This window comes from Cervus elaphus, chromosome 17, assembly GCF_910594005.1.
Source record: "Cervus elaphus chromosome 17, mCerEla1.1, whole genome shotgun sequence".
Lineage (NCBI taxonomy): Eukaryota > Metazoa > Chordata > Mammalia > Artiodactyla > Cervidae > Cervus > Cervus elaphus.
The window spans coordinates 14,160,514-14,170,625 of NC_057831.1; the positions used below are offsets into that span (position 1 = coordinate 14,160,514).

Genomic DNA, 10,112 nt, shown 5'->3' on the forward strand with positions numbered 1-10,112 from the left:
GTCTTCTCTTCAGTTGACAGTTATAAGTACACAGTGATTACTTATTAGTACAGAGTGAGCTCTTTGATATATTATGAGCGCATTTCTTCTCCTAGTGAGTTCTTCAGTTACTCTCAGCCCCATCCTCCTCCCTTAGACTACCTCACTATCAAAAATATTTACTGAAAATTTGCTTTAAATTTATCCCCAGGATCTATGTTTTGGGTCCTTCTACTTTGTAAATAAGTGTTAGTCACTCAGTCATATCGACTCTTTGCAACCCTATGGGCTGTAGCCTACCAGGCTCCTCTGTCCATGGGATTCTCCAGCAAGAACACTGGAGTGAGTAGCCATTCCCTTCTCCAGTGGCTCTTCCTGACCCAGGGATCAGAAACAGGTTTCCTGCATTGCAGGCAGATTCTTTACCATCTGAGCCACCAGGCAAGCCCCACTTTCTAGGTAAATACCCCTCATAATAATGCTTCCCTGGTGGCTTAGCGGTAAAGAATCTGCCTGCAATGCGAGAGACACAGGTTCGATCCCTGGATCAGGGAGATCCCCTAGAGAAGGAAATGGCAACGCACACCAGTATTCTTGCTTGGAAAATCCCACGGACAGAAGAGCCTGGCGGGCTGCAGTCTGTGGGGTCGCAAAGAGTCAGACACGACTGAGCAACTCAGCAGCAGCAACAGCCTCCCTAATATATTACGAGGCAGCACGATAAGTGTCACCTCCTGCGGTTTTCTCCTGGTTTCTTCCCGGAATGGGGTGGCATGTCTGACCCTTCCACAGGTTCAGTTTTAACTTGCACGTGAAGGGGAATCAGCGCTGCTGAGCAGGCAGTCTGAAGTGTATACCCTGACTCTGCAGCACCATAGAAAGGTTTCTCTGTCTGCGGGAAAAGGAAGATGTGTTTCTTCTAATTAGCTACAGTGCAGGACAGATTGATGTTAAGACTGCTACAGAGAGAAGCTCGTCCAGGTTATTTTATTTCCCTAAGAGCTGTGTCTTACCCTGACAAACAGATCAACAGATAAAGAAGCCCGAAGAAGCTTCTTCCTTGCTTTGCCATTTCGTATTGGTTTTGCCAAGTTGGTTTTCATTCATTAACATCTGTTTTCCCTAGGCTTTGCTGGTACACCTGGATATCTTTCTCCAGAAGTTTTACGTAAAGATCCTTATGGAAAGCCAGTGGATATGTGGGCGTGCGGTAAGGAATCATTTTCATGCAAATTTTGCAGCACACCACTGTTGTTACAATGAAAATAGTATCTGTCAAATCTGAGGTTGATGCTCTCTAGCAATCAACTTAAGAAAGTTACGTTCTCAAACTTTAGCCTACAACAGAGTCGCCTGGAGAGCCCGTTAAAGATTGCTGTTTCTGATTCAGTAGGTCTGGGACGGGAGTGTTTGCGTGTCTAACAAGTTCCCAGGTGATGCTGAAGCTCGAGGCCCAGGAGGCACTTTGAGATAGGGCCGTAGAGTGTCCCCCACAGAGGGTGTGGGGTTTCTGCCCCTGTCCTCTCACCTCCTCCAGGGAGCCCTGACCACAGCTGTTCTGTCTGCAACACAAGATGCTCAGCAGGGATTAGGAGAAAAAGAGTGCATCTTGGAAAAGAAAGAAATTGTCCTGTGGGGCCTGGGCTCTGGTTTAGGCCTGGCTTTTAGCAACAAGCTCTAATCAAAACATAGCCTGTGTAGGCTCAAAGAATGGGGAGAGTCTCCACCACAACTTTTATAGCAGAATTTCTGTGTGTCAACATACACTTCAAATAGGTAGGAGACGGAAATAAAAGGGGTACTTCAGGGTATCCTGAAACATCTTCTGCTGGAGTTACTGGGCAGGCGCTAACCCTCTAGGCTTCGGACACTGTATCATTAGCACAACCAACACATTGGTGTGTGACCTCCAGCTGGGTGTATCTTGGCTTTTAGAGCTACTTCCACGCCTAAGAAGGCAGATGTGAGACGAGCACAGCATTTAAAGTCACAACGCCCGAGTTCAAGTCTGCTCTGCATCGGCTGACCCCATCTCGTTAGTATCACTGAGTTGGCTTCTTTACGTGTACAATAGAAATATTTGACCTTCATAGAGCTGTATGAGGGTCAGATAGGGTTTTTAGAGTTTGTAAAGCAATTTGAAATGCAAACAGCTATTATTATTCTAAAAAGTTGGAGTTGTCACTTAAAGGGTAGTGTCTTAGGTGAGCTCCAAGCTCTATTTTCCTGCCTGAGACTATTTCCTAAGCAGGAACTCTAAAATCCTTTTGGTGAGAGCATTGCCACAAAATGCCGTTGTTCAAGTCTAAATGTTAATGGAAGATAACTCAAAATATTTTGTTTGCAAGAAATCAACCTCCGTCACAGATCTGTTTCTGTGGATGAATTTTAAAAGGAGCGGAGTACCCCGAGAGACTGACAGATGCAGATGGCTTTTATTGGTGGGCGAGCGTGGAGCTGGAGTGGTACCCAGCACTGAAGAGAGGGTGTAATACAGACAGGTCTGAACCAGAGTGACATCTCAACCAGAGTGAGACCATCTTTTAAAATGGTGTTGATAATGGTACTTGCCTCCTAGAACTACCAAGAGGAATTTTTACACACACACATCTCATGAATGACTCTAGAAACTCAGGGCCACAGGGCATCTTTCAGATTTCAGCTCATTTTCCCATGGGTAGAGTTATCTTTCATTTTGCTCAGTTCTCTCCTTATCTTTTCTTTTTACATGTTTTTTTTTGTTTTTTACAAACAGCCAAATCCCTTTGTGACAAGCCTGCCCTATTTAGGGCCACCAACCCTTATTTTCTGTAGAAATTTTGGTATCCTTTAATTGCATGCTGAAAAATGCCCTTGGGATCACACAGTTAACTGCAGAAGTGTCTTAGATATTACAGTGTTACATATTTGGGGGAAATTACCCAACCACACACACACACACACACACACACACACTGCTCACTACCTGGAACATAATAAGATATTTTTATGCCTTTTCTTACATTTCTGGGTCTCTGCTGTTTGGAATAGCTTTATCATTTTATTATATGTCTTGAAGGTTACATTAAACTCAGTTTACTTACAAGATGGTACACATTTTCTCATTCCCATTGTAATAGCTGCCAAAGTAATGTACACTTTATTTACTGCTTTTTGGTAACGGCAGATCTTGAGAGAATCTCGTTTTCAACCATTCCTCAACGCTAGCTCTTAATAACTACTTCTTTGCAAAGCTAGACATTGGATAGTATGGTAAAAAAATGAGATAACCCAGATAAGAAAGGAAATACAGAATAAGTCATTTAGCAAAATGGCAAGTACTCTACCATAGTTGCCTTTGGGTAATTGACACAGAACAGAGTGAAGTACAGCTTTGGTATAATGGCTTAAAGAAATCTGTGCATTTTTTTCATTAGAAACATACAATAATCCATACACAGAAAATTTAAAATACTTATCACCACTGCTTTAATGATCTCACACAGAATATAGCCTGACTTATATCTGGGCTTTGAAAGCTACTAGTCCATTACTGGAAAGTAAATGATAGACATTAATGAAGCAAGAATATAGTCGTATGTTCTGCCATTAACAACAGTAAATTGATTCAGATAGTTTTCTAGCTTATATAGCTATTTCCATAATTCCATAGTGAGGTGAGCAAATGTTGTTTATAGATGCCACTGAATGACTGGTTTTAACAACTTCCTTCTACGTCTTGGTTTTAAAAAATAATAAATGTAAGTCTGAAAATACAGTGGACACACAGCTTGTCATGTTACTTCTCTACCTGCATTAGATATCAGAACAGTTGTGTGTGATAATAACCTAGTGGCTGTCACAGAATATATTGTAACTTGTAACAAACCTTTGAAATCTTAGGGGGATGTGTTCCTTGTTTTCGTTCATGGCCAAATTAGGTCCAGCAGTTGTGTGATTTCTGAGCCTTAGCCTTTCCATATTTCAGCTGGAATAAGTCAACATCAAGCACCTTCTAAGAAGGTATTTGCCGTTTTGAAATCTCAAGCCTGCTGGACAATGTGTTCCTTTCACCTGTTCTGTGGCTCTTATGCTGAACCATCCAGCTATGCCTCACATTCAGAAGGCTCACTGCCTTCATCCCTGACAACCCACGTCTTCATTAGTCTTCAGCCCTTGGAGCTTTCTCCCCATAATCTCTACCAACATTCTCTTAGTCTGAACTGACATACTTTCAGATATTTCTCTAGATATAGTATTTATTTATTTCCCTGACTTGATATTTTCAAACTGTGGATCACAGACCACATGCTTCAAGGTGACCTACCCAAGTACTTATCAAAAATACAATTTTCTGGGACCCACCCATGAAACCACTGAATAAGATTCTCTGTGATGAAGTTCAGGAATTTGCATTTCCACAAACTCTGATGCACACCATTATTGAGCTGCATAATGCAGGTAGTTGCAAATTCCTTTAGGGCAGCAAATTTAGGATTCTTAGGTAGAGCACAAATAACAAACAGGTGATCTACAGCTGTTATTGTTATTATTATCATGTTTTGTTAATAATAAATAATACTTGGACCATTTATGGGGGGAGGGGGAGAGAATTGACATTTATCTTTAAATTTATATAATAAATTATATAATTGTCAGGAGATTTCTTTGGACGTTATCAGCTTCTGGCTTCCCTAAAGTAACTGAAAGAACTAATAGCAAGATGCTTGTGTTCCTACGAGGCTGCTATACCTGCCAGACAGATGGACACAGGCTGTCCCCGGCAGCCTCCCTCCCTCCTGCCCAGCAGGCACCTCAGCCTGATGCCAGACAGCCTGTGTGTTTGCCAGCCCTACCGCATGACAGAAATAGCTTTCATCATCTGAAAAATAATTTACTAACTTGTTGGCCTTGATCTTTTAGATCTTTGTTCTGCCCATCATTGGCCCCGTAGGTCCCAGAGTATTTCCCTATTTGAATTGTGTTTTGGTTTTGGGCTTGCATAAGGGATAAAAGGAAGCTGTTCTTACCCCTCACTAGTTAATTTCCAGACTCCCCTGCATTTTGCACACGAGCTTGTGGTGTGCCCTTTACTTTTTGAGCATTTGAAGTGGGTGCTTGTTAGACTGCGCTGTTAACTTCCCACTGACTTCTCAAGAGTTTCTCAGCATTGCGGCTTCACCTTTTTTTCATAAGAACAGCCTTTACATTCTAAAGCTGTAGCTTTCATTAAAATCAGTTTTGAATGTTCTTGATAATATAGTCTTTCTACCTAATCAGTAATCAGTACTTCTCAACTCTTATTAATCAAACATCTCTTAGCATATTCCAAGCACAAATGTGTACATAAGATAATGAAAATTTGTTTTTCATTTTTTAAAAATGTTATATGAAGTGGACTGTGTCAAATAGTTTAGCTTTTATGGAAAATTTGTTACAGAAAATTCTGTCTACAAAAGTAGAGAGGATAATAGTATACTGAACTGATAGCTAATCTTATTTCATCTTCATCACTTGACTCAGTCCTCCATCCCAAGATTATTTAAGTCACATCCAAACATCATATCAATATATCTATAAATATTTTAATGAATACCTCTAAAAGAAAATGGCTTTTTAAAAAACATGTTAATAATAGAAATATTTTTAAATGTCATGTAATAGTAATTGCTTAAAATCATCAAATATGTAGTAATTTTGCTATTTGCCCCTTTGTCTCATAATTTCATTATCAGTTTGGTCTCTTAAGTCTCTGTTATTTGTAAGGTCTGCTTCTTCTCCTCACTCCTCTTTCCTTGTTTCTCAATTTATTTGTTGAAGAAACCTGTAGTTCCCATAGAGCACACCTCAGACTTCCCAGTCTGGTCTCTATATACTGTTTGCCTCCATAAGAAATCAAGATTCCTTGTAGAAGTGGCTGATTCCAAGTCTGGATTAGGAAAAGTAATGATCCAAGAGCATCTGGTGAGACCAGAAAGAACAGAAACTATTAAAGGCTATAGAGCTTGTGTTAACAGGACTCAGGAGCCACTTTGAAGTGCTTTTGACTGGTTAAAGATCGGACAGTTAGAAGATAAATAAGAAAAATAACAGTAATGGATTAAAATATTAAATACATTTAAATTTATGTATGCACTCATAGTAATAGTAGTCAAAATACAACCTAAATCCTGGCCTTTGGAGGATGTTTGGGGAATCAAAGTGTTATTTTGAAAGCTGATTATTAAAGAAGGGAAAAACTAATTACCCTATCTTTCCTCTATGAGCCATTTCTCAGGGTAACCAAACAGCTGATGAAATAACTTGCTCTTAGACTAAGGAAGGCGTAGTAGAACTGTGCTCAGCTGTGTCCGACTCATTGCAGCCAAGGGTACTGTATCCCACCAGGCTCCTCTGCCCATGGGGTTTTTCAGGCAAGAATACTGGAGCAGGTTGCCATTTCCTACACAGGGGATCTTCCTGACCCAGGGATCAAACCCACGTCTCTAATTGACAGTTTCACATCAGTCTGCTCAATAATGTCTTGTAGCCTAAAAGTATTTTTAAATCCACTATATTTATGCTATTATTTTATTTAAAGTATATTTTTTGTAGACATCCCTCAAACAAATCATGAGCATTTATTAATGTAGTGGGTGCTGATTCTTAGGGAATGAAATGTCTGTGAGCCTCCCTTCCCAAAAAGTACCATACCGAGTGTCAACCAGTAGATGTAACTCACAAGAACAAAGCTTCAGAAGCAGGCCATGCCCAGGTCCAGAATGCTAAATGTTACAGATGTGGCTCTGTTTTATAATTTTATAACAACTTAACTCCAGATGTTTATTAGAGAAATGAGTATTTTTAAATGACTATAGACTGTTTCCATTGCAAAGCTGATTTTCTTCTTCACCCCCTAAACCATAGCAAAGGGTTAAAGCTATTTAGGTATATCCTTTTTTCTACTTGCATCCACACACTCATCATCATAATTATTATCATCATTAAATGCATCTGTTAAATCAGATAGGAAAAATATTAAAATAAATTTAAATGAATAAACATTAAGTCTGTGATATGTTGAAAAATAGAAAAAACATTTTTGTATTGCAAAGTAAGGTACCAATATTATATTTGATTTTCTGCACTGTACTTTTTTTTTTTTAATTTCACTGTGGTGAAGTCCCTTTTGATCTTGATTTTAAAGCGTTGTTGGGTGTTTATTTAAGAGTGTCGTTTAAAATGCTTTGTTCTGATCATGATAGCTTTTTGAACTGGGTCTTCCTAAAGCGGGTTAGAAAATCCTAGGATGACTAAACCGTTGTTTAAAGCCATCTTGGCTGCAACAGTGTCTATCATATAAATGTTTCGGGTCTGGTGAACAGGAGCAGGGCTGTGTCCCTCACAGAGTAAAGGTAAGGAAATGAAGAGACCAGCTTTGGGAGACAGTAGATGCAGGCCCACCAGGGAGCATGTCACCTAGCTTACCACCTCCCAAGCTTCCCTGGTGAAGGGGACTCCACAAGAGAAAAGCAGGCAGGAGACAGCAGAGCAACGGCAGACTTTCCTCTGGGGAGTGGGCTGGAAATGGAAGACCTTAAGCAGGGCCATAAAATGTTTCAAAAGTAGAGGAAGGGACATACGATGACCAAGAGGATGATCCAAGGAGACATTTAAACCCCAGATTTGATTTCAGGGCAAGTTAAAAACTACTGGATACGAGAATTTTGTTTAATTTAAAGATTAAATCAGGTGTTGATTAGTTTCTCAATAACTGCATATTTATGAAAAAGATATTAAATTGTCTTAAAGCTGAGAATTTAACTCTGAATTTTATGCACAATTTCAGTCTCCTCTTTTCCCTCTTTGTAGTATATGCTCTTCTGTAGTATCACTGGTTTAGCTGTTTTACTGAAGAAACTATCTTTGAAGACTAAGATCATTAGTGAGGAAAGGATTTTCATCTTCTTATATGGTACCCACACTCCCAGGCACCCTGGATATTTAGAGCATGAATCTGTAACCAGGGCACCATTGCTCCACAAAATGTCCTAATTAGCAAAATGACTCAGTTCAGTTCAGTTCAGTCGCTCAATCGTGTCTGACTCTTTGCGACCCCATGAACCGCAGCACGCCAGGCCTCCCTGTCCATCACCAACTCCTGGAGTTTACCCAAACTCATGTCCATTGAGTCAGTGATGCCATCCAACCATCTCATCCTCTGTCATCCCCTTCTCCTCCCACCTTCAGTCTTTCCCAACATCAGGGTCTTTTCAAATGAGTCGCATTGGGTGGCCAAAATACTGGAGTTTCAACTTCAACATCAGTTCTTCCAATGAATATTCAGGACTGATTTCCTTTAGGATGGACTGGTTGGATCTCCTTGCAGTCCAAGGGACTCTCAAGAGTCTTCTCCAACACCACAGTTCAAAAGCATCAAATTTTCGGTGCTCAGCTTTCTTCATAGTCCAACTCTCACATCCATACATGACCACTGGAAAAACCATAGCCTTGACTAGACAGACCTTTGTTGGCAAAGTAACGTCTCTGCTTTTTAATATGCTGTCTAGGTTGGTCATAACTTTCCTTCCAAGGAGTAAGCATCTTTTAATTTCATGGCTGCACTCACCATCTACAGTGATTTTGGAGCGCAAAAAAATAAAGTCGGCCTCTGTTTCCCCATCTATCTGCCATGAAGTGATGGGACCAGATGCCATGATCTTAGTTTTCTGAATGTTGAGCTTTAAGCCAACTCTTTCACTCTCCTCTTTCACTTTCATCAAGAGGCTCTTTAGTTGTTCTTCGCTTTCTGTCATAAGGGTGGTGTCATCTGCGTATCTGAGGTTATTGATATTTCTCCCGGCAATCTTGATTCCAGCTTGTGCTTCTTCCAGCCCAGCGTTTCTCATGATGTACTCTGCATAGAAGTCAAAGAAGCAGGGTGACAATATGACTAAGAGGCAAAATGACTAAGAGGAAGTAATATTATGTCATGTTTCTAAATGTCAGCCTCTAAAGTGACTAAAATCACATGGTATCTAGATAGACAAGAGCACAGGGCGGTCGTGCGTACGCAGGGCTCAGGGCTGCCCAGCGTGCCCCCGCGGTGGCGGGGGAGCTTCACATCTCTGTGCTGCTCCGCTGTGCATTTCAGAATTAGCTCTTTGGTGCGTGCCTTGGACTGCCACGTTGTCAAAGTCCTCGAGCAGAGGAGGAGCAGCATTCACCCTCCACAGAACACTTCAGATAACATGTCTCTGAAGTTTACCAACCATCCAGTTTTCTGTCTTTGAATGGATGTGGCTTAATATCACTGTGGATCTGCCCTGTTTAACTTCTCGGTGTCTCTGTGACTTAACATTGCGTTAATATGCTCATTCCCTACAGGAGTCATCCTCTACATTCTACTGGTTGGATATCCACCCTTCTGGGATGAAGACCAACACAGACTCTATCAGCAGATCAAGGCTGGAGCTTATGATGTATGTAATAAATATTCATATAGCTTTATATTAGGGTTTGGTTTCTTAATTTATCAGAAAACAGATTTTTCATTGCTATTTTAGTAATATCACTTATTATTTTCCTCTCCTTTAGGAAAAAAGAATAAGATATGTAACATATATATTTAGTTTCTATTTCCTTCTAGCCCTTTACTTCATAAAATTGAAAGGAAAACAGTTTGAAATCTCTAAGGAAGGACCTTGCTTATCAAAGCTACTGAATCTTAGTGCATTTTAAAATATATAAAAATTAAAGTATTTTTGCTTTAAAAGTGGTTACTACCTATTAGCTGAATTATATTTTCAAATGCTTACTGCATAATTATATGTTAACAATATTTTGCAGTGAATCATGTGTCAAATAGAGCATTGCTCCTTAATGTCAGCCTTGACTGTTTTGTTTTGTTTATCCAGTGAGCTTCTGTGAAAGCATTCATTTAAAGAATGGTTTTCACAGTTGAAAAATATTGGAAAATCACAGTTACAATACATTTAATTTACAATTAGGATATTTGAAACTAGGCATATGAATTAAGGCCTGTATTGAAGAGTAAGGCCTTAACCTACTTGTCTGTATGGCTTAACTTTGTGCTCTTTGGTGTAATTTTCTCTCCTCTGATAAATATGATTTACCACTTCCTCTGATTTTACCTCACACAGCCCTCTGGAAGT

General features: G+C 40.0%; 1 protein-coding gene across 18 annotated transcripts in view; it reads left to right on the top strand.

The window, feature by feature from the left end:
* The window catches only part of CAMK2D (calcium/calmodulin dependent protein kinase II delta), a 299,891-nt gene that overhangs the window by 241,553 nt on the left and 48,226 nt on the right, over nt 1-10,112 (top strand). For all 18 annotated transcript variants that reach the window (XM_043870845.1, XM_043870839.1, XM_043870837.1 and 15 more), the window contains exons 8-9: nt 1,106-1,189; nt 9,325-9,419. In XM_043870845.1, coding sequence (XP_043726780.1) covers nt 1,106-1,189; nt 9,325-9,419 — 179 coding nt within the window. The remainder of the gene's footprint in view (nt 1-1,105; nt 1,190-9,324; nt 9,420-10,112) is intronic.